The sequence below is a fragment of the Oryctolagus cuniculus genome, chromosome 3 (genome assembly GCF_964237555.1).
Source record: "Oryctolagus cuniculus chromosome 3, mOryCun1.1, whole genome shotgun sequence".
NCBI classification, from domain to species: Eukaryota; Metazoa; Chordata; class Mammalia; order Lagomorpha; family Leporidae; genus Oryctolagus; species Oryctolagus cuniculus.
The window spans coordinates 105,880,976-105,907,358 of NC_091434.1; the positions used below are offsets into that span (position 1 = coordinate 105,880,976).

The 26,383-nt window shown below is 37.4% G+C and overlaps 1 protein-coding gene across 4 annotated transcripts in view; it reads right to left on the bottom strand.

Moving 5' to 3' along the window:
* THSD7B (thrombospondin type 1 domain containing 7B) overlaps positions 1–26,383 on the bottom strand; it is a 1,008,953-nt gene that overhangs the window by 371,822 nt on the left and 610,748 nt on the right. For all 4 annotated transcript variants that reach the window (XM_051849593.2, XM_051849594.2, XM_070071550.1 and 1 more), the window contains exon 12: positions 23,965–24,068. In XM_051849593.2, coding sequence (XP_051705553.2) covers positions 23,965–24,068 — 104 coding nt within the window. The remainder of the gene's footprint in view (positions 1–23,964; positions 24,069–26,383) is intronic.

Genomic DNA, 26,383 nt, shown 5'->3' on the forward strand with positions numbered 1-26,383 from the left:
GGAAGACCGGGTAAAGGATAGCAGGGCAGTGAGGATCATTCTATTATCAAATATGTCCTGAGATACTCTCCAAACCTTATGTCCATCATTTTGGAAAAGACAACAAATACAAATATTGCACAAAATCAAATATTAAAACATACAATTTTAAAAAAATAGATCAATGAAGACAAAGTACAAAAAAGAAAAAGCAATAAACTACTAACGTCAGTTCTGTCAATTATAGGAAATTCAGTTTTAAGACGTGATTTTGGTTGAGAAGAAACTGAGTGTTAGAAAGGAACAATTGAAGAGCAAGGTAGCTACAACTTCCAGGAGTTTCTAGTCTGCACATCCTGCCCTCACAGACACCATTACACAAACCAGATGGAGGTTCATGTGATTAGACCTTAATGCTATACTCTGCCTTTCAACTCTACCCAATTACTGCTTGCAGTGACAATGATAAGTGAGTTGGACAGGTTCCTCATGGATCTACAATTTATCCAGCTCTACACGTGCAGAGTATTTAGTTGTAGAAACTGCTATTACCATTCAATTTTACTATTGGCTTAATGAACCAATATTAAAAATGAATTGCACAAAATTGTTGGAAATCCTATCTGGCATTATGAGTTTCAAGTCTGTCGTAATTACATCATTCTCAGCCCTCACATCTGAAAGAAAGAAGGAATGCTTTCTACAGTATTCCTGGTAACTATTACCCAGCTTGAACAGCCCTGCTAATGACCGGGGCCTTATTAACTCACATGTTAGCCTCTCACATTGTTAAGATACCTCTGTTTTATGGAAAGTTCTGGGAGAGTTTTGGTACTAGATTGTGTTCCTCTAAATAGGAAAGTAACGCCAGATAACACACAGAGAACATAAAACTGAAACGTATATAAGCAAAACTGACACTCTGAGCTTTGATTATTGTTTATAGCCCTTGTCTAGACTCCCAAGGAACGTTGCTTTACTACTTGTTGAATTCTTTATTTGGTGGAGGGTTAAGCTTGTGATTATAAAGTAAGTATAAAGTACATCATTGTTCTCCCTGATCGGTGACGACTGACTGAACACCAAGAGGGAAACCTGTTGGAGTGAGGTGGACACTATGGGAAATGGTGGCTTGATCAGCATAGCCCTGACTGTTAATGAACAACTAAATACATTATCCCTCTTAGTAGTTTTTTTTGTCTGTTCTACTTAATATGACTGGTTTAGATCTGTAATTGATGCACAGTTATTCTTAAGTGTTGAAAATTAACTGAAATGTGATCCCTGTTGAACATGGTGGTGGGAATGGGAGAGGGAAGAGATGTATAATTTGGGACATGCTCAGGCTGACTTGCCCCAAGTGGTGGAGTTGGAAGCATACCAGGGGATTCCAATTCAATCCCATCAAGGTGGCATGTACCAATGCCATCTCACTGTTCCAGGTGATCAGTTTCAGTTCACAGTTGGTCATGGTGAAGGGACTGGGAGTCAAAGGGAGCACATAGACAAGTCTAGTACCTGCTAACGCTAACCGATGGAGTAAATAAAGGGGAGAGTGATCCAACATGGGAAGTGAGAATCTCAGCAGACTCATAGAATGGCAGATGTCCTAAATAGCACTCTGGCCTCAGAATCAGCCCTAAAGGCATTCGGAGCTGGCTGAAAAGTTCATGAGAGTATTTCAGGCATGGAAAGCCAAGACACTCTGGCAAAAGATCTCTGCGAGTGAGATCCCAGTGGAAAGAACAGGCCATCAAAGAAGGAGGTACCTTTCTCTGAAGGGAGGAGAGAACCTCCACTTTGACTATGAGCTTGTCTAAACAAGATAAGAATCGGAGAACTCAGAGGGCTTCCATAGCCTTGGAAACTCATGACTGGAGCATAGGGAGATTACTGATGCCATAGACAGGAGTGTCAATTGGTAAAGTCAACAACAGGAGTCACTGTGCACTTACTCCTCATGTAGGATCTCTATCCTTAATGTGCTGTACATTGAGATTTAATGCTATAACGAGTACTCAAACAATATATTTCACTTTGTGTTTCGATGGGGGTGCAAACTGTTGAAATCCTTACTTAATGCATACTAAACTGATCCTCTGTAAAAAAAAAAAAAAAAAAAAAAAAAAAAAAGAAATTATCAATTCCCAACTTGACTCTCACTGGGATTAAACATGACAATAGGTCTGCTCTGATTTCATCATCATTTTAAAAAATCATCTATTATTTTTCACTTTATGTTTCTGTGTGGGAGCAAACTGTTGAAATCCATACTTAATGTATACTAAGCTGATCTTCTGTATATTAAGATAATCGAAAATGAATCTTGATGTGAATGGAAGGGGAGGGGGAGTGGGAAAGGGGAGGGTTGTGGGTGGGAGGGACGGTATGGGGGGAAAGCCATTGTAATCCATAAGTCGTACTTTGGAAATTTATATTCATTAAATAAAAGTTTAAAAAAAAATTTAAAAGAAAAAGAAGAAAGGATGCAGTAGAGAGAGAGGGAGGGTTGGGTGAAAAGTATCATTATATTCTCTCTCTTTTTAAAAGATTTTTATTTCTTTATTTGAAAGGCAGAGCTACAGAGAAGCAGAGGCAGAGGCAGAAAGAGAGAGAGGGAGAGAGTGGGAGAGAGAGGGAGAGAGAGGGAGACAGAGAGGGAGAGGGAGAAAGAGAGAAAGAGAGAGAGTGTCTTCCATCCGATGGTTCACTCCCCAGAAGGCCCCAATGGCCAGAGACACACTTATCTCAAGGCAGGAGCCAGGAGCTTCTTCTGGGTCTCTCGTGTGGGTGCAGGGGCCCAAGTACATGGGCCATTGTCTACTGTTTTCCCAGGCCATAGCAGAGAGCTGGATTGGAAGAGGAGCAGTCGGGACTAGAACCGGCGCCCATATAGGATGCCAGCACTGCAGATGGTGGCTTTACCCACTACGCTGCAGTGCCAGCCCCTCATTATATTCTTAAAACTGTATTTATTTCATGAAGTTTGCTTCCTTTACACAATTTTAAAAATTAAAAACATAAAGTTCTAGGGTTCTATTGTGTGGTAGGGTAACTGCAGCTAATGTACTGTATACTTCTCCATTTAAGAACCTAGAAGACAGGATGTTTGATGCTTTCACTGTAAATAAATGTCAAATACTTGAAAGACAAAATGTATTCATGTAATAAAATATCATGTAATACCCCATAAATATACACAAAAAAAGAAATAAGTGAAAGTAAGTAAGATAACCCATAAGTGTATGAATAGCCCCATGAAGGGGCCGATGCTGTGGTACAGGAAGTTAATGCCCTGGCCTGCAGCACTGGGATCCCATATGGGCACAGGTTTAAGTCCCGGATGCTCCACTCCTGATCCAGTTCCCTGCTAATGCACCTGGGAAAGCAGTAGATGATCCAGGTGCTTGGGCCAGTGCACCCACATGGAAGACCCAGAAGAAGCTCCTGGCTCCTGGCTTTGGATCAGCTCAGCTCAGCTGCTGCAGTCATTTGGGGAATGAATCAGCTGATGGAATACCTCTCTCTCTCTCTCTCTCTCTATCTCTCTCTCTCCTTCTCTCTGTAACTCAATCATTCAAATAAATGAAATAAATCTTTTAAAAATAAGCCAGCAAAATACTTGAGAACTATACAAATTTGAAAACAACATATACCAGGAAATCTTTCATGGTCTTGGAGTTTATGAGTCAAAAATAAAATATATTAAAGAAGCTTGTGATATGAAATATGTGAAAGCAAAGGGGATTTATTGGCTCAAATTCTTTTTTTTTTTTTTCACAGATAATCTTGATCCAACTACAAAAGGAGGAAAATGGATATTTGACTTTTTTTTTTTTGACAGGCAGAGTGGACAGTGAGAGAGAGAGACAGAGAGAAAGGTCTTCCTTTGCCATTGGTTCACCCTCCAATGGCTGCCGTGGCCGGGGCGCTGCAACCGGCGCACCACCCTGATCTGATGGCAGGAGCCAGGTGCTTCTCCTGGTCTCCCATGGGGTGCAGGGCCCAAGCACTTGGGCCATCCTCCACTGCACTCCCTGGCCACAGCAGAGAGCTGGCCTGGAAGAGGGGCAACCGGGACAGAACCCGGCGCCCCGACCAGGACTAGAACCCGGTGTGCCGGCGCCGCAAGACGGAGGATTAGCCTAGTGAGCCGCGGCGCCAGCGATATTTGACTTTTGATCTTCTAGGTTAACCTGTTGTGCTACTACTTGGTGATAATCATAAAATACATACCATAAAAATTCCTCTGTTGGTGGAGATATCAGATCATACAAGACCGGAATTTACAAAGCTTAATCTATCTCAATCAAAAGAAGATGAAATACCTTGGGATCTCACATATGAATGAAAACAAATTGGTCAGCATTTAAAGAAATATAAACAGGAAAATTCCACTAATTAAAAAAGACCTTCTCATTTTGGTAGGACAAGATGTTGTCTTTAAGACAGATATGTTGTGCTCTGTTTGACATGTAGTAAAGTTCAAAATTCCTACAGGAATCACAGAGAGAGAACTGGTCCAAAACAAACAAACTAAGAGTGTTTTGTGTTATATAAATTTTAGAGGAAGAGCATAAAAATCTGTTACATTAGTAACATATATAAACTAGGTAAGACAGAAAATGAATGCTTTCTTAATTGGCAAGGTAAGCTGCTTACTTACACTGTTCCCTTAGCATCTGTTGCTGTGACATTGCCAGGCGCTGTGCTGCATTGATTTCAGTGAGACAACCCCAAGGAAATGGAGCCTAAGAAACTACGTCTAAGATGTACGAGAAAGGGTCAGCACTACCACTGGGGACAGATGAAGGGAATGAATCATGAAGGTAGTTGGTTAATATTGATTCAATATCAGTATATGTATAGGCACCTATATGAATTGTATGATTGAAACTTTTTATGGTGGAAACTAAGAAAAAAATGCAACATTAATTAAAATTCTATGTATACAAGAAAACATAAGCCTCAAGGCACTGTTGGCCCTGATATTCACTAAGTGCCTGATATGTGCTAGATGTTATGTGTAGGGTATGCAAAGATGAACCAAACAACTTTCCTAACAGAGATTTTAAAGACCAATGGGAGAGACAGGTAAATGAGCCAAAACAACACAATACTAAATGAGTTTGAAGACCGAAGCCATGGAAGAACAGAAAAACTTCTATCCTGCAAAGACCACCATGAAATTTGGAGCACAGAAAGGAGAGAAATTTTGGGGAAAGTTACGTACGAAGGTGAATTAGGTATTGGCAGGGCCAGGTGATATAAGAAATGAAAGTAGGGGTCAGATCATCAATAGCCCATATTTCAAGTTTAGAACTGCACAGGGATGGACTAAAATATTAAACACATTGTGACACACTCAGATATGTCAGGCATAGCCTTGGAGAATGATTGTCCTGATGAGATGATGAAGTTTTGAACTAATTCACAGCAGTGAGAACAGGAAAAGAAATTCAGGATAGATTCTGGAGGACCTCAGGGGATCGTTAGTGAAGAACTGGGAGATTACCAAATTTCCCATTGATCTCGTTTTAGGAAATCTGGAAGTAAAAAGTCAGGAATAGTAATGTGTATCTATTAAGAGTAAAACTGCAAACCAGAAACTCAATTCTGGTTAGCTTGGCCAAAAAAAAAAAAAAAAAATACGTGAGTACGAGAGAGAAAAGAGAAACAGACAGAATATGAGGCAATTCATAGAACTTGAGGAACAATGACTACATCGAGAACAAAAACCAGGGCGATTTTGGATCTGGGTAGCAAGGAGATTTGACTAAAAGCATCCTGTCGACTCACTGAACTTGACAATCAAATTCCAGGAACCTAAGATCTTAAGAGCTGACTGGGAAATCATGCTGCGTACTCATTGGCACAAGTAGGACAAACATTTGATTCACGGTGCCACTAACAAAGAAGAAAACTCATCATTCAGACTGAGTTACTGGTAAAGACAGGGAGCAGTTGTGGAAAGAATTTAAACTAAACAACAAAATAACTGAAGAGCAACTAAGCTACCCTTAGAAAAACCCAACTAGAGTGAGGTCATGATAGAGAAATGGCCTATAGTAACTAGAGATAATGTGATTAGAACATTGCTTTTGGGAGTTAGAGAAGGGGTGGAGGTTCTTTAGTCTAACAAATGTGGGTAGTTAGCATTAGGAAATGGCCAAAAATAGAAAAATAAAAGTAGCAGATTACCACAAAATCATTGAGGAACAAAATTATTTTTCTGGTATTGTAAGGAAAGACTGTGTTGATCATATATTGGATTGCTACAATAATACCAATAAAAATCAACCTTAGCAGGCTCTAAAATACAAACAGAGAATAAACAGTGGAATATAATAACACCATATACATCACTGCAAAACCTAGACTTCTAAGTTTGCTGATAAGAATGCACAGTACTCACCTGCTTAGGCTGTACAGTGTTTCAGAATCTAATTCTGAGTATGCAGTTCTGCAGCTGTCATATTTCCATTCACCATCCAATTCTAAATTCTGAAGTGCCTCTGATCCACATGTTGAAACAAATTATTCTTTAGAAAGTGTTCAGCACCACTCCAGATTAAAATGCATTGGTAATTAATTTACAGCTATACACACAGTTAACCAATTAATGTATGTTATTAACAACGAGAGCAAGTTGCAAGAAATATTAATTGTATGGGAAGCAATATGAGTACTTCTGCAAATGGAAACTGTTTTGTTTTGTTTTGTTTTCCAAATGAGATCTGTTTAATTATGAGAAAGAGGAGCTAATGTTCCACTTCTGGTTCCAAAAGCTGGATTTCTCAGCCTTGTTCAATACTGATACCCAGAATCCTGAAGAGTGACACCTTCCACTCCCCAGCTGTGACTATCAGAAACATCCCCAGATGTTAGCAAGTGTTTCCTGGGGTGCTGTAACCTACTCCTGGTTGAACAGCACTGCCCTAAGGGCAAGGGAAGTAACACCTCTGGCCTACTCTGTTACAGGCAAGAACAAATCCTCTCACTCTCAGGTGGACTCATGCACTGGCATCTGATAAGCTGTTTAAGTTTAGTCCATGATCCCTGCAGCAGAGATTGTATGGTCTTTTGTCACCACCTCATTTTCTCTCACTAGAATAAGCATTTAAGGCAATTTATAAAATAAACACACTGTAAGCTGATACAGCCTCTACTCCTGGATATTAAACTCTCCTTAGCACCCTTCCTTTCCTCATGATTTCAGGTAAGCACAGAAAACATGTTTTATGATAGTGATTTTAATGTAGTGTAATTTCTGGTCTTGACTCAAATAAAATCATACATGTATTGCATGTATTTTTGTTCATTGTATTTTTGTGAAGGCTCTGAATTACCAATGCTGGCAAATAGGTTACTATTTATTGGACAAACTTTATCAAGAAACAATATATTATGTAATATAGGGATATTTGTGAGCCCTAAGGATTTAAAGATGAATAAAGTACATTTTCTACATCTTGAGAGCTGAAAAATCTAATAAGAGAATATTCAAGATATAACAGCAAAATATAAAGTATAAATAGGGAGTATACATTGAGATATGCTTAAATGAAACTGGGAGAATGGAAATATTCGCAGAAGTATGTAATATCTGAGATGGGACTATGATAGAATTCCAACCTGTGGAGGAAGGAAAGACTTGCTAGTCCACAGTCGCTGAGGAGTTTTGCAGATTGTGGGTAGTACCTACGCAATGATTAGTCAGTGAGGGTCTCTGTGAGGTCAAACTCAGAGAAGTGGGCTCCACATTTAAAAAGCATCTGGGGCAGGTGGTGATGACTGAATGGAAAAGAATAGCCACTGAAAATTCTGGAGCCCATGAGTGAGATAACGATACGAGTGAGACTTCACAGGTGGCTTTAGCTTCAAAACTTAGGGTGGACATGTAAGAAATTCACTTGAGAATGGGGGAGTGATTAAAGGTTCCTACAATACCCAAGTGGTTGTTTAAGTTCTAGAAAAGAGGGATGATTCTGTGAAGGTCTTACAAAGACAGATGTGATGGGATTTAAATGTGGACTCTGTTAAGGAATTCATGGGTGGAGATGCAACCCCTTAATAAAACTCAGGAAGAAAAGTCTAATTGTTGGTGGTAGAAAAATGATTATTCTTGCATACATAAACCTTCTATATATTTGTGTTTCCACATTTTTGGTTAATTATAGCAACTTTTATGTCAATGTTGTCCCGTCCTCACTCGTCTACAACCACTTAGTCCTCTCAGTTCAATGCCATTAAGGGAATAAGTATTTAGCCTATAGGCTAAGAGGTTCACATCCCACTTTAGAATACCACAGTTCAAGCTGAATTGAGGGATGCCAAGCTCTGTCTCCAGGCTCCAGCTTCCTGCCAATGTAGGTGTTGGGAGATTGCAGTTATAGTGTAAGTAAGAGTCCCAGACACCCACATGGGAGACCTGGATTGCAATCCTTGATCTTGATTCTGTACCTGTCCTATCCCCAGCTCCAGCTATTCCGGACATTTGTGGAGTGAATAAGTAGATGAAATAATCATTCATTCACTCATACTCATTCATATTCATTCATTCATTTTCTTTCTTTCTCTCTCTCTCCTTCCTTCCCTCTATCCTCAAATAAATAGAATGTTAGTTATTAAGTCCCACATGTATTTTTTGCTAAAAATTGTTGCTATGTGTATTTTTTTCAAGTTAATTCCCAATGTCACAACTCTAGTATAGGCTTTCTAAAACTTTCCTGGCATAATTACAAAGTCTACACGAACCCCAAAGCTTCCCACTTGCAGCTCCTAATTTTTCATATCCTGCTATGAAGCAAATCACCTTATGTACTTACTGAGTTTAATTGACTCTAGCAGGTTTTAATTTGCATTCCCCATACACCTAGGTTAAAAGATTGTTTTGTTATTGTTTTTCCCACCATGTGAATACTTCATAACATGGTTGGCTGGAAAAGGGCCCGTTTTTAACTTTTGTTTCTGTTTGAACTAAGAGAAGTGATGGAATGAAGTTTTGATGCTCTGCTCCTCGAGGCAAGTACTGGCTTCTTGCTCTCTTGCTGCCACCTGGAAGTAGTGTATTATAAACAAAAATGCACAAACTCTCTCCTTATGACACAATACTGAAATAGTGCCTAGGCTAAATAGAAATGAATATCACAACTTTAGTAATTTGAATGCTAAGGGAAGCCAGTAGATACACATTTATTTGAAGAGAGGGAATGTAGGTTCAGTACAAGAGACATATAATCCCATTATATTTACACAGTTCGCAATAGACTTTGAAATTCATATTAGCATTACTGAAGGGAAAATAGTTCTGTAATTTTTGGGAACTGTGTACCTAGAAGAGAAATTTCTTAACAATAGTCTTGCAAATGACTAGATTCATCAATTAAAAAAGAACATGACCTCCTACCCATCTCCATCGTCAACACTGATTTCCTCAGTGAAATACCTGCTCTGGATGTGAGTAAGGTAGAGACTGCAGGAAGGGATACTTTGTTTTTAGAATCACAGATACTGTGTTGAAAGGGAGAGGCTTTCACAAGACAACATCTATAACTTTACACTGTGTTATTAAAGCATTGTGCCTTAGGCTGCTCATTTCCTTTAATATTTATTTTTAATTTATCACCAATTCTTAAAAATGTGCATAATCTACCTGCAGCAAGCATGAAATCCAGAGATAAGCCGACCATGACACATGGCAAGAAAATGAAAAATACTTCCCAGAATCATTACACTTACATTAAAATGCAGTCTTTGCTCTGAATCCAGTACTTTACTTGAGAAAGCAATGCCTCCAGTGTTATAAACCCATCTCTTTATTATAATCTGAGAACACTTTAGAGAGTTGCCCTATGCTGTCAATTTAATTTTCACATTCTAACCCTATTTCCACTATTTTCATAGCTTACATAATTATAATATTTAGGAGAAATGTTTTAAGTTGCTTATAATTTTTAAAATACATTATTTTGGTATCTGGAGACAATTAACAAATTGATGAAGTATTTCATGTCCTCCAATCTCTTCTGGTATTGATGTCAGAAATGGAGTTAGATGTTTTCCCAAAGGTGGTATTTACTACAAATAATATTGGGGTCAGATCACTTTTCCCTATGAGATGAACAGTTATTAAAAGTAATCTCACAAAAGTCATTGTAAGTAGCGTGTTTTCAAGATATTTTCTTGTTGCATAGAACAGAAATGCAATATATTGATTTGGGAAGTAGGGTCATGTCTTCCTTTCTTGAAATTCAAAGGGAAGACACTGCCCAATGGCTTTACTCATCTAAGAAAGTTGCATCTGTGGATATGGTCCTTGGATAGGTTACAGTTGCTCCCCATTCCTTACTGTGGATGTCCACATCCAAGGTTTCTAAGCAGAACCTCCTCTACCCTACCTTTTTTTGTTGTTGTTTAGAAATAAAAACTATGATTATATTGGTTTATGGCTATTAGTCAAAGTTAAGACCTATATATTTATTTTCCTACTGAGAAGACTTTTTAGTTGTGCTCTATGTATGGAATATGACAGAGAATAAATCTGTGCAAGTATAATATTACACAACTATGGATATCTGTGTGGAGAATAAAAGTTCAATGATTGCTATGTATTCTCTTTATATCTTAAAATAAAAGGATACTTCACACCAGGAATAAGAACATGACTGATGATTGACAGGTTATATCTATATACCTGGGAGATACATGGATAAGGTAAGCTGCGGGGAAGGAGAGAAAGAGAGGTTGCCCTTCTCTATTGGAGCATTGACATAGCACTATGACTTCCTTATTTCTCAGGGTTTGTTTTGCTGTCTTTCTAAGTGTTTTCTCAACAAAAGTTTTCTGTTGAGCTAATGCTAGGTTAGCATATTTATCTCTCTTTTCTCAACTAAGACAATGCAATTTGGGAAGAATTATTTTAATTCAGAAAATTAGAATACTCAGATGTAAAACACAGTTTTCTCTGGATATAGGTCATGTAACTTATTTACTTGTTATGCATCTGGATACATATTTATATAATTCATACAGTATTGGAAAATCGCATAAACTAATCTTTAAAGATTAAATCATATTGAAAAGTCTTATAAATTAGATTATGAAAACTGTTTGAAAAAAATCATGCCTTGCTTAAATGGCAGACACACACGAATGTATGTATTTTACAGGAATTTTCACTTTTGAATACCAGGCATTATTGCTATACTACTGACTTTAAGCAGCACTTTTCTTTAACTTCTTTTTACTGATTTCTAACTCCATACCTTTTTTAAAAATAAATAAATAAATAAAGGTAGCCTAGATCTTATTCAAGAGGGATTCTTTTCTTACTTTTTTTTAATGGAAAAGAACCTTTATTCTAAAAGATTCCTTGAATGCAAAGAAACACAGATTCCAACAAAACTATTGTGTAATAAGGCTGCCTCTCACTGTGACAAAAACTAATTAAGAAAGAACAAAAAGATTTGACAGAGATTAGACACCTGCCTCCTTTGGTCCACAAAAGCATTATTCAGTGGAAATAAACCAGAAAAGAATGCAGGTACTTCAAAGAAGTCAAGGGTATCTTAAACAAGACAATTTCGATCTCCATATTCACTCTGTAGCCATTATAGTGCCATAGATGTCAAGTCTGTTTGCTGATAGAATTCACTCACAAGCTGCTGAAGGAGAAGAAGGCACTGTCCGGAAGGATAACATTGCAAAGCCCATTAAGCCAGTTTTAAAGCAGTCATTGTACACAGCAAAATAAGAATCAGACCAGGGACAAAGCCATTCTCCAAGGAATGCCAACATCTTTTCTTTTTCTCTTTATTTTTTTGTTCTTCACTCTTACCCCTTAAAGCGCAGTCTTTAAAGTGTATTAGAACATTTAAGTTTCTTCCTTTTATGTTTCATGTAGAAGCTGAACTATCATTCTGTATATGGGTTAGGAACAAGACACTGAGCAGAAAGAACATGAAGCACTCCTTGAACTATGAGTCTACTAGGACAGCGGAACCCTGAATGTCTGACTCCTCGGAACTACGGCTATAATCCTAGTCTTCTTCTTTTTTTATTTTTTCTCCCTTTTTCATTAGAAGAGTTTTCCAGAACTGTATTCTTAATTGTGAACCTATTAAACAAATCATCAATATAACAGCAATGAAATAAAATAAGGAGACATTCCTTTTTCTGATGGTAAAAACACTTCAAAGTTTTAAAAGTTTCTTTTAAATGAAAAAGTTGCAAACACTGGACAACAGATGGCTTCTAATATATTAATGAAGAAGTCCACAGACAGGCACTTATGGAGTCCCAAACAAATGAAAGCAGCAGACCCTGCAAAGCAAGCAGGAAACTCAACTTTAAACCTGAGGGTTTCTTACAAATCTTGGAGATTTGAGTTGACACACTGACATCTTCATAACGCAGATATGTGAGGCTGGGAGGACTTAAGACCAGCCATGGAGATGCTTATCAGAGCCCCACACTAGAAGCAATGACTACAAGACTAGCCCACAGTGTTTAAGGGGGAACTACACAGAAATAAACTTACCAAGCAAAAGGTCTTCGCAAAGCCACTCGCAGTTCTAAAATTTAGCACTGCATGGCAAGAGGAAAGGATAAGGATCCCTCATGAGACTTTATAACCCCAGGCTGGCCTCCCCCTGACTTTACTGTCTGAGCTCAAGCTCCTTTAAATCCTCACAGAGGAAACTGAAGACTTGCAGATTGATAAAGCCTCCATTGGAGTGGACAAAACAAGCACAGAGAAACCCTTTCTTGGGCAACTGAAATACAGTGCCCAAAGCATTCTCACGGATAACATTCTGCAAAGGAATAGAGACCTTCATGAAATAACAGAGTAATAAAAATACCATACTTTCTTCTTCAAACTTCCTAATGAACTCCCACACACTGGTGTCTGAAAGCAACAAAACATTTGTTCTATCAGGAACTGGAGGCCAAAAAATGAAAACTAAATCCCATCAGGCCCACACTCCCTCCAGAGATTTAGGAGTGGATCTGGTCTCTAATCTTCCAGCTTCCATTGGAGTCGGACATTCCTTGACTTCCAGGTGCATCATTTAACAGTCTCTGCCTTCTTCTATATCTTGTAAGTACATTCATCATTGGATTTAGGAACCATGTGAAGAATAAAGATGATCTAACCTTGAGACTTTCTAATTAATTACATTTACAAAGGCCCATATTCCAAACAGAGCCACAGACCCAAGTTATATGGGTCAGGTTATGGACATATGTTTTTGGAGTCCAATCTCTGGAATATGCACGGATAAAGGCTGCATATGTGAAAACTAGCAAGAAAGGCTGACGGAAGAAACCTTTCCACACCGAAGAAAACAGGTAAGTTCTTTTTTCCCCTCTTTCTTCCTTCTCTGGACTATCTTTCCTTTCAGGGTCTAGTCTACACAGTTCTTTGTAGTGTATTTACTGATATAATCACTTACAACATTAAATAAATCATCCTCTTAACAAATTTTTCGGGCAGGTGTTTGGCCTAGAAATGAAGTGGCTAGGTGAGATGCTGACATCCCATACTGGAGTGCCTGGATTTGAGTCCCAGCTCCAGTTTCCAGTCCCAGTTTCCTGCCAGTGTGCACCAAGGAAGGCACCAGGTGATATCCCAGGTGTTAGTCTCTACCACTCACATGGGAGTCAGGGATTCACTTCCCAACCCCAGTTTTGGCCTGGGCTTGCTGTAGCTGTTGGTGACATTTGGGGGGTGAACCAGGGAATGAGAGTCTCTGTCCATTTATTTTTAGGTCTATTTATTTATTTGAGAGTCAGAGTTACACAGAGAGGAAAGGCAGAGAAAATGAGAGGTCTTCCACACGCTGCTTCACTCCCCAGTTGGCCACAATGACCGGAGCTCAGCTGATCTGAAGCCAGGAGCTTCTTCCAGGTCTCCCACATGGGTGCAGGGACCCAAGGACTTGGGCCATCTTCTACTGCTTTCCCAGGCCATAGCAGAGAGCAGGATCGGAAGTGGAGCAGCCGGTACTGGAACCAGCGCCCATATGGGATGCCAGCACTGCAAGTGCCAGCTTTACGTGCTATGCCATGACGCCAGCCCCTCTGCCCATTTTTTACTTCTCAAATAACACATTTTTTTAAATTTACAAGCTGTTTCATTATAAAAATATTTTAGCAAAGTAACAAATAAGGATATTGCAAACATTTAACAGAAAATGGAACTAGAGATAAGTTTATTTTGAGGAAAAATAATTTTAAAATTACACTCATTTTTGTGACATGCCTTTTATACAATGTTTTTGAAGACACATACACAGCACTTAAATATGTGTATTAATAAAAAAGATACAGTTTGTGTTCACTCAGTTATTTTTGGAATTTTATAGTTTTTGGGCGTGTGTATGCTTCATTTCTAAAAAACATACATATGGGCTAATCAGCCCATTGCTTAATGTTAGACATTTTGTACTGATGCCTTTTCTATTGATATTTTTCCTCCATTCTGCTTCTACCAGCATTATAGTCACTGTCAGGGCAACATGTGGGGCAAACAACAGATCCCTTGCATCCTATAACTATGGGAGTTTTGGAGATTTCTCCTCCAAGCTATGCTCATGCACTCTATGTGAGCCAGGTGGATTTGCCTTAGCTTCTGGGAGCTAACACTGAGACAGCCCATAAAAAAAAATCTGCCCCTAATCTGGGAGATCTGGGTAATGATTCCACTATACCTTACAACATCAGGATTATAACAATTCAACCTAAATTTCTCTGTGACACTGGAATCTACTAGGTGGGCATAGGGTAGAATCTATCTGCATCCCACCCCTCCAGAGTAAAATCTTATGTATACCTTGTAGTCACCCTGTAGGATTATTAAAGGGTTCAACTTACATCTACTAGTCCTAGGACTAGGACTGTTGGTATTATAAGCCAAAGTACCAATTGGACTCTCCTAGCAGGATCAGAGGAAGAGTCCATCCATATCACACAGTCCTGGTACCACAGCAATTGGTGCCACAAGCCCCAGCATCACTCAGGCTTGTCAGAGGACAAGGGGGCAGCCACTCATGTCTTTCTCAGCATCAAGAAAAAGACCCTGGTTAACACATTTGCCAGGGAGACTGACACTGAACTCTCTATGGACCAAACACACACACATCCAGAGAAACTCTTACTTATCTCAAAACCACATTTTATACCTATGAACAACAGCAAACTAGAACACTGTGTCACTTATAGACATAGCTAGCAATGATTAAAACAAATCAGTCAGAAGCTATACTCCTGGGCTTACCTAGAACCACAGTCAAAGGAACAAGTGAAGTGATATCTTGAATTTAAGAGAAACCATATACTCTTAAAATAAAACCTACTCCAAAAAGAAGAAGGGATAAATACACCAGATGGACAGATGTCAAAGTAGGGATCCAAGAAAAATGAAGAAACAAGGAAGCATGACACCCGCAAAAGAACACAATAATACTCTAGAATTAGATTCTGAACTGAAGGAAATCTACAAAATGACAGATAAAGAATGCAAAATAATGATTGTAAGGAAACTCAATGAGATACAAGAGAATGCAGATAGATTAAAGAAATAAGGGAATCAATGAGTGACATGAACAAACATATTACCAAGGAGATAGAATTCATTAAGAAGAACCAAACAGAAATGTTGTAGATGAAACCTTCAATCAGTGAAATAAAAAATATATATGAGAGCTGTAACAGCAGAATAGATCAAGTGGAGGAAAGAATTTCTGATCTCAAGGACAAGAATTTTGGAATTACCTAGTCAGACAAAAACAGAGGGAGAAGAATTTAAAAAGAATGAAGAAAAAGTCTATGCATAGTATGGGATACAGCAAGTGACCAAATATTGATATATAGGTATTCCTGAAGAAGAAAAGAAAAAGAAATTGAGAACCTGCTAAGCAAAATAATAGCTGAAAATTTTCCAGGTCTTGGAAGAGACATGGACATCTAGATACAAGAAGGTCTGAAACCTCAAGCAGACTCAACCCAAGGAAAGGTCTTTTCCAAAGCATATTATAATAAAGTGCCAAAAGTTAAAGATAAGGAGAAAGTCTTTAAGATAGTAAGAGAAAAGCATTAAGTTACATATAAAGGAAAATCCATTAGATTAACATCAGACTTTTCATCAGAAACCCTATGGGCCAAAGAGAGTGGGATGATAGATTCAAGGTCTTAATGTAAAAAACTCCCAACCAACAATGTTATATCCAGTGAAACTATCCTTTAAAAGTGAAGGAGAAATAAAGTATTTTCCAGATAAGCAAAAACTGGGAAAATCCACCACCACATCAGCTTTATAAGAAATTCTGAAAGGAGTCCTGTCTTAAAGGTAACCATGAAACACAAATCATCACCAAATTATCTGAGTAGGTAGAACCATTATCCAATCAACAAAATGGCAGGTCTTAGTTTAATCTATCAATGGTGACCTTGAAAGTAAATGAATTAAATACACCAACCAAAAGAGTTAGGATGGCTGAATGGATTAAAAAAAAAAAAAAAGACTCCATTACATTCTGCCTACAAGAAACTCACTTCACAAACAAAAGACATACAGACTGAAAGTGAAGGGTTCAAAAAAGTTATACCAGGCAAATGGAAACCAAAGCAAGCAGGCATAGCTATCCTGATATCAGAAAAAATAGACTTTAAATAAAAAAACATTAAAAAAGATAAAGAGATAAATATATTGGCTGGCACCATGGCTCACTAGGCTAATCCTCCACCTGTGGTGCCGGCACCCCGGGTTCTAGTCCTAGTTGGGCCGCTGGATTCTGTCCTGGTTACTCCTCTTCCAGTCTAGCTCTCTGCTGTGGCCCGGGAAGGCAGTGGAGGATGGCCCAAATGCTTGGGCCCTGTACCCACATGGGAGACCAGGAGGAAGCACCTGGCTCCTGGCTTCGGATCAGCACAGCGCGCGACCGTAGTGGCCATTTGTGGGGGGTGAACCAACGGAAGGAAGACCTTTCTCTCTTTCTCTCTCACTGTCTAATTCTGCCTGTCAAAAAAAAAAAGAGATAAATATATTTTGATAAAAGGTTAAATTCAGGAAGAAGACATAATAATCATAAATATATTTGCATCCAACACAAGACCATCCAGATATATACAGCAAACACTAGTGGACCTAAAGGGAGAGATAGACTCCAATACGATATTGTGTGTGATTTCAACACCTCTCTCTCATTAATGTACAGATCACCCAGACAGCAAATCAATAAAGACACACTGGAGTTGAAATGTACTTCTGAGTAAATGGACTTAACATATGTTCATAGGGCATTTCACTAAATAGCTATAGAATACACACTCTTCTCATCAGTACATAGAACATTTTTCTAGGACAGATCACATAGTAAGCCACAAATCAAGTCTCAGTAAATTTACAAATATTGAAATTACACCTTGCATCTTCTCAAATCACAAAGAAATAAAACTAGAAATCAACAAGAATAAAAAGAACATGCACAAATACATGGAAACTTATTGATATCAGCTGTTTATTAAACATCATGTTACTGAATGATCAACTGAAGAAATTAAAAAGTAAATAAAAAACTTTATTGAAATAAATGAAAATTAAAACACAACATATGAAAACTTTTGGGATACAGTAACAGGAGTATTACAAGGGAAGTTTATAGCGTTAAACGCTTACATTTAAGAAAAGGAGAAATGTCTGACATTAATGATATAATGATGGATCTTGGAGACAGAAAAACAAGAATCCAAGGCCAAAATCAGCAGGAAGCTATAAATAAGGATCAGAGCAGAAATAAATTAAATTGAAATAAAAATACAAAAGAACAAAAAACTAAGTTGGTTTTTGCAGAAGATAAACAAAACAGTCAACCATAAGACATTCTAACAAAGAAAAAAAAGAGAAAATACTCAAATAATTAAAATTAGAGATGAAAAGGGAAACATTAGAACCAATACCATTGAAATACAAAGGAGCATAAGAAACTCCTATGAAGAATTCTATGTTAATAAACTGGAAAACCTCAAAGAAATGGATAAATTCTTTCATATAACCTACAGAGATTAAATCAAGAAGATATGGACAATCTAAACAGACCATGACAAGCAATGAGATTAAAGCAGTAATCAAGTCTTTCATAAAGGAAAAGGCCAGGACCTGATGGCTTTCCTACTGAATTCTACAGAACTTTCAAAGAAGAAGTAAATTTAATACTCCTCAAACTATTCCAAAATATTGAACTGGAAGGAACTGTGGCAAATTCTTTTTATGAGGCCAATATTACTTGGATACCAAAATCAAAGACACAATATAAAAAGAAAACTATAGGCCTATATCCTTAGTGAACATAGGTACAAAGATCCTCCACAAGACACTAGCAAATCTAATCTAAAATCATATCAAAAAGATCATACATCTCAATCAAGTGAGATTTATCCCAGAAATGCAAGGGTGGTTAAATATTTGCAAATCAATAAAAATCATAAATCACATCAATAGAATAAAGAACAAAAACTTTATGGTCATCTCAACAGATGCAGAGAAAGCATTTGATAAGATTTATCACCCTTTTATGATAAAAGCCTTTCAGAAATTAGGTATAGTAGAAATATTCCTCAAAATTATGAAGGTGATATATCACAAACCAACAGCCAATATTATAATAAAAGGGGAAAAACAGAAAGCATTTACCTTCAGATTTGGAACAAGACAAAGATGTCCGTTTTCACCGATCTTATTCAATTATAGTACTGGAAGATTTAGCCCAAGCAATTAGAGAGGTGAAAGAAATAAAGGGCATCAAAACAGGAAAAGAGGAAATCAAATTATCCATGTTTTCAGATGGCGTAATGTACATGGAAAATCCTAAACACTCCACAAAAAAAACCTTTTAGAACTGGTAAAGTAATTCAGTAAAAGTTGCAGGTATCAAAATAAACATACAAAAATAACAATTATTTTGTATGCTAATGGAAAACTCAAAGGAAGAGAAATCGAAGGAATCCCATTCATAACAGCCACAAAAATCAAATATTTATAAATAAATGTAACCACAGTAAGGAAAAGATCTCTACAACAAAAATTATCAAACATTGATGAAAGAAATCATGGTTTCTTTCATGGATTGGATTAAATCATAGGTTGAAAGATTCAATATCATTAAAATGTCCATACCTAAAGCAATCTACAGACTGAATGCAATCCCTAGCAAAACAGCAATAACATTCTTTACAGAAATAAAAAAAAAATCAATTCTACAATTCATATGTAATCATAGAAGACCCAGAATAACTTAAGCAACCCTAAACAAGAAAAACCAAGCTGAAGGTATCACAAGACTTGACTTCAAAGCATAATAAAGGGCTATGAATATCAAAACTGCATGGAATGATACATAGATCAATAGGACAGAATAAAGAGCACAAAAATTAGTCCACATACATAGAACCAACATATTTTTGACAGAAGTGCTCAGACTTTACAGTGGAGTAAGATAATCTCTTCAACAAATGGTGCTGGCAAAACTGTATGTGTGTACATACACATATAAATATATACATATACCTACTCATACATATATACATATATACATCCATACTTCTCACCATATACAAAAATAAACTCAAGATGGACCAAAGATTTAAATTTATATTTTTTGGACAGAGTTAGACAGTGAGAGAGAGAGAGACAGAGAGAAAGGTCTTCCATCCATTGGTTCACCCCCCAATTGGCCGCTATGGCCAGTGCACTGCGCCTATCTGAAGCCAGGAGCCGGGTGCTTCCTCCTAGTCTCCCTTGCGGGTGCAGGGTCCCAAGCACTTGGGCCATCCTCCACTGCCTTCCTGGGCCACAGCAGAGAGCTGGACTCAAAGAGGAGCAACCAGGACAGAATCTGGCGCCCCAACTGAGACTAGAACCTGGGGTGCTGGTGCCGCAAGCAGAGGATTAGCCTAGTGAGCTGCAGCACTGGCCTCAAAGATTTAAATTTAAGACTTGATCTTATGAAGTTGTTGGAAGAAAACATAATGGAAACCCTCCAACTCACTGGTGTAGGGGTTGACTTCTTGGATAAGACCCCCAAAGCACAAGCAACAAAAGCAAAACTAAACAAATAGGATTATATTAAATTCAAGAGTTTTTGCACACCAAAGGAAATGATCAATAGAGTTAAGAGACATCCAACAAAATGGGAAAATATGTGCAAACCACCCATCCAACAAAGGATTAATATCCTGAATATATCAGTAACAAAAAACTCAACAACAAAAAAACAACCAATGCAGATGAGAAATGGGCAAAGCACTTCATTAGACAGTTCTCAAAAGAAGAAATACAAATGGCCAACAAATATATGAAAAAATGCTTAACATCACTAGTCATGGGGAAAATGCAAATCAGAACCACAGTAAGATATCATCTCACCTCTGACAGGATGGCTAAAATCCAAAACATGGAGAATGATTAATTCTGGCGAGGATGTGGACAAAAGGAAACACTTATACACTGCCAGTGGAATGTAAATTAGTGTAGCTACTATGCAAAACAGTGTGGAGATGTAAAAAAAAAAAAAAAAAAAAAAAAAAACTAGAAATAGTCTTGCCATATGATCCAGCAATCCCACTATTGTTTATATGCCCCAAAGACTTGAATACAATTAATCCAAGAGGCATCTGCACTACCATGTTTATAACAGCACGGTTCACAATAGCCAAAATTTGGAATCAACCAAAGGTGTTCATCAGAAAAATAGATAATGTGGAATATAAATACAATGGAATATTATTCAGCTATAAAAAGAACGAAATTCTACCATTTGCAGCAAAATGAATACAAATGGAGAACATCATGTTGAGTGAAATAATCCAGACCCAGAAAGACAAACATCACATGTTCTCCTTTATATGTGGGAGCTAAAGTTTTAAAAGCAAACAAAAAAAGAAGGAGATCTCTGATTGTATCAGCATTTCTGCAAATATAGTTTAGTAAACCTTTGTTGTATATCTCTGTCAAACCAATGGTTAAGAATGCTATGCTACTATAGTGTTAATGATCTGTGGTTACTTTAAAATTTACTATATATGAGTAAAATGGTCATTTTGCATTTAATTACTCTTTATAGCTGTTGTCTGTATTCCTAATGAACCCTAGGGTCTTTTTGCTTTTTATTTGTTAAACTTTTTATTTAGTGAAGCATTAAGTTTTTTTTACTGTAATGTAAATTTAAAATATGTTATCTGAAAAACAAAAAAAAAAAAAGAAAGGGAGAAGGAAGGAGGGCAGGAGGGAGGGGGGAGGAAGAGAAATATCATTATGTTCTTAGATATATATCTAAAATCACTGATTCTATTAAAAACAAAGAAAAAAATTTAAATAAAAAATTTTAAAAATCATTATGATTCAACTTTAGGAATGTATCGTTGTACTTCCTTCTACTTTCCAATGCTCATGTTGCAAAGTCCTATGATATTCTTATTTGAACCCTCTATATAGGAAATATACTATTCATTTTTCTAGAATATTTAGGATGGTACCCTTACCCCAGTGTGAAATTTCACAATGATATGCCTTAATGTGAGTCAACCATTTTGACCTCTTACAACCCAGGGATTTGTAACTTTCCATATTAGGAACTTCTTTACATTCCTTCTTGGATGGTACTCCTCCTTTATGTTCTGTTTTGTCTTATATCAACATTTGGCAGTTTGCAATTCAAATTTCTATACTGACTGTTTATCTCCCTCCAACTCTTTGCTTTCTTTCATCCTAGACATTTTACTAATATCAAGTGATTCACAGTTATCCACTGATATAATACTAAAGGACTAACAAGTGTATTGGCTTGCATTTGAATAGTGGCATGTTGTCTGATGAGCTATATAGCAAGAATATCAAACATTTAGCTTTTATATTGTTGAACCTTAAATTTTATTATTTGTTAGACATTTTGTCTTTAGCAAAAAATGGCCCAATTTCTTGCCTGGGCACTGGTGGGGAAGGGTGATAAAAGCTGACCAGCCAGCATGCAGAAGCTCACGGAAGAAGGAAACTGAGAGTCTCATAATCCCATAAACTGACTTTCCTGTGATCATTCTAACTTTGGTCTTGCCTTTCTTCTATACCCACTCCTGCCTAGTATCTGAAGAGCACAACCCTGCCAATTCTGCATTTCCAGAGAATAAACAGCCAGACTCCTACACAAATAGGAAATGGTAGGAACCTGACTTTGCAGAGTGAAAGATAAGCAACTGGAGAAGATGGGCATGATTCTTTACCCAGACTTTAAAAAGCTCTTGTTTTGTATCCCCTTCCACCAACACAACCACAACCTTTCATACTTCTTTTTGCAGTATGTGCTGTCTTTCTGGACTTATCCAGAAAAATCAGTTTGTTTCTCTTCAGCATCCACAAATTTAATCCTGCCAACATGTAGGCATAATCCTGTTTCACAACATACTTTACCATATCGACATTCACTTTCTAAATTCATATACTGTAATTGAAGTTTCAGATGGCTCCTGATTTACTTGAAGCTAAGCATATTGTGCTCATTGGAAATGATTCTTTAAAGGGCTCATTGAAACATATTTTGTGATAATGTTTTATTCCCTCTTGTTTGCCTTCATGGTTTGGAAGTAATTTTAGAATAAATGTGGGTGAATAAATATTTTTCCTTCATTTTCTTAAAATTGTTGACTCATCCTGCTACTTAAAAATTGCAAGTAAGCAAGGAGGTTACTTGCTTACTCTACAAGACTATCTTGTAATCCAGCTAGAAATCCATTTAAATTGGAATTCAAAGTAGAATCCTCTAAGGATAAGTGAAATAATTTGCCTTTTATGTGATAGAATTCTACATCATTTCAAAGCAACATTTCTTCAAAGTTTACGAAATAGTTTTTTAATGAGAACCGACCATTACGATACTCTACTAATGCCCAGGTCCTATTTAGAGTTAAATTGTTCACTGTACACAGGTGACTTCTTCAAAGGGCTTAATTCCTATGGTATATCTGAATATTTTAAAACAATTTGTGCAGCATAATATATGCAAAAGACTGATAATTAAAGATGACATTTTTACAAAAATTTTGTGATATATGAAAGTAAAATGTTTTAAGGAAGTAATTCTTGTAATTTATACAAAGTCTCTATAAAGCATCATGGTAGTCCTAAGTAAAACTACTTGGACAGTCAAATTCATCTTTAAGTGTTTTGATAGGGATATAATTGCCAAAGTATGATCTATGCAACAGGAAGAGAAATTTAACTCTAAGTATCTTCTAAAATAACACCAATTATAAAACCAATAAATGCAATTGGTGTCCAAATGTCTTATTCTGCTACACATATTCCTTTAGAGAAAGGGTTTTATTTTAAGAATAAATCATGTCCTTGTCAAGCTTTGTATCTTTGGCACTTAGATTATGAATGAAAAAGAAAACTGAATAGTTTGTTGATTCTCTAATTGCTTTTCAGAGATTTGTCACATTTCTAGATCTTCTGAGATCCAGAAGCCTATTACCAATGTCTTCTAAAATTTTAATAGCTCCTTTCTATGACTATAGAACAGTTATGTATATCTTAATCATTAAGATTAGTTAATTCATTCAGTTATCTTTTCATTTATATATTAGCACGTAAAAAAGTGCAAACCTATACTTCTGGATCTTATTCCTGCCACATCCTTCCTTGCTTTGCTGACATCCAACATGATTTTGGAACATCATCATTGGGTTGTGCTATGACTGAGAACAGATATTTGCATACACTGCTTTAGTCCTTAAGTGCACTAACTGGTCATAAATAAAAGATGACCTCAAACGATCCACAGTAACTAATGCCAAACAAACTTCAACATTGATATAAGTAACTTACCCACCCAATAATATCACAACCTACTGAAATAAAAAAAGCAACACATGAGAAAAGAAACACGATGTAAATTTCATCTGAATAGAAAGGTTATTTACATATTCCCTTACCTCTTGTTTGCAGCCCCTTTCCACACGCTTCACTGGTGCCTGTTATACCCTGTCTGACAGACGCTGGCACTAAGATGCAGGGGCTCCATTTCTGTGGCTTCCATCTATGATCATAAACAACAGAGAAACAGAATTTCACCATAACAAACACACAAAGGAAACACTTGAAATGGATGAATTTAAAAATTCAAAACATAAATATAGTAACTCCTTATAAACAGACTTGAAACCAATGTAATAAAATTAAACTTTGGTAATCAGTAAGGAAGACAGAAATCTATTCCCCCTGGAGAGAGAGAGGGAGAGTCTCAGTGAGACAGTTAGAGAGAGACAAAGAGAAAAGTCTTCGTTCCATTGGTTCACCCCCAAAATGGCCGCTATGGCCGGTGCACTGCGCCGATCCGAAACCAGGAGTCAGGTGCTTCTTCCTGGTCTCCCACGCGGATGCAGGCACCCAAGCACTTGGGCCATCCTCCACTGCCTTCCCGGGCTACAGTAGAGAGCTGGACTGGAAGAGGAGCAGCCGGGACTAGAACCCGGCGCCCATATGGATGCCGGCACCATAGGCAGAGGATTAGCCAAGTGAGCCATGGTGCCAGCCCCCCCCCCCTTTTTTAAAGCATTGATTTATTTATTTGAAAGACAGAGTTGGAGAGAGAGAGAGAGAGAGAGAGAGAGAGAGAGAGAGAGAGAAATCTTCCACTGTTAGTTCACACCTCAAATAGTTTTAATGGTCAGGGGAGGGACAGGCTGAAACCAGGAGCCTGGAACTCCATATGGGACTCCCACATGGGTGGCAGGAGCCCACATACTTGGTCCATCTCCAGTTGCTGTCCCAGGTGCATTAGCAGGGAATTGGATCAGAAGCACAGCAGCCAGGACTTAAACAGACACTCAAATGGGATGTCAGCACTGCAGGCAGTGACTTAATCTGCAGAGCCACAAAGCTGTCCCCATTCAGATTTCTTAAATGGAGGTTACATAAGCTTGCATGGCAAATTAAGACAAAATAATTAAACTTCTTTAGCTTGCTACCTAGACTGGAAAGAAAGGAAGGAATTTCTAAACTCCCTTATTAAGTTCTCAGTTTGGGGCTGAGAAAGCTGGCTTTAGAGAGGTTAAATGATATGTTGGAAATTGTATAGGTCAGGACAGGCCAGCTGTGTGTCTGAAGACTCTGGATGCTAAGCTCTGGACTCTGGGGTGCCCTTATTGCCAACTCTATACAGGGAAAATTGTTCCCATGGCATCATCCCTTTAACTTACTAATGTGATGCCTTGGGAGATACTTGACCTTACTGCTTAAAATTCAAAAAAGTTTTACTAAGAAAGAGAGGGTGTTTTTATTTGTTTTCTTTTTACTTGTTAACATTCTCATTTGATGAAGCATTGAGCCTTTTTTTTTTTTACTATAATGTGAATTTAAAATATATTATCTCAAAAACTAAGAAAGAAAGGGAGAAGGAAGGAGAGGGGAAGGGAAGAAGGCAGCATCACATTTTTAGAATTCTATCTATAAACTATGTTGAATCTGTTAAAAACTCACTAAAAACTTAAAAACCAAAAATAGTAATAATAAATAATTAAGATTGACCATGCTGCCAAATTGGACCCATTTTAAACTAACATATCTCCTGCCATCGGATCAGTGCCGTGCACCGGCCGCAGCGCACTGGCCGCGGCGGCCATTGGAGGGTGAACCAACGGCAAAAGGAAGACCTTTTTCTCTGTCTCTCTCTCTCACTGTCCACTCTGCCTGTCAAAAACAAACAAACAAACAAACAAACAAACAAAAAAACACAAAAAACAAAAAAACAAAAAAAGAAATATGAAATAATGATACAATTCATACAAAGTGGATCTGATTTCTAGGGAAAGTGGCAGGGGGTCAATAATGGAAATTAGCTCCAGCCTGCATGGATAAATTACCATATAACATGAGAGAACAAAGAGTGGCCAAGGGAATAGAAGAGGCCTTGCAGGGTTTCTGAGATTTTATCTAATGATAATAGCCCTGGCATCAGAAAAATGTCTCCTAATATTTGATTTGGCTAATTTTTCACTTAGTTACTTTCCTTGAGAGCTCTTTGGCTAGTTCAGAAGCTTCAATATTTATACACAGCACCAAAGGATGAATACTGACAGTGTTTCCACACTGGCCCTGCGGTTAATGAAGAAAAACAGGTAGTCTGGGCATGTTCCCAGTGTTTATTTACAAATTAGTCATCAGATAGAAACAATGGGAATAAAGAATGATAAAATCAATAGTAATTTAGACTTCTCCAATGGTACCCTTAAATTTTACCTAAAAGGAAGGGTCTTCTTTAAAAAACAAAAGAGCATACATTGTCCTGAAAGAATTAGCCCCCAAATCACACAGCTTTAAGGTACAGTTTTTCAAATAATCAGGAGAAACACT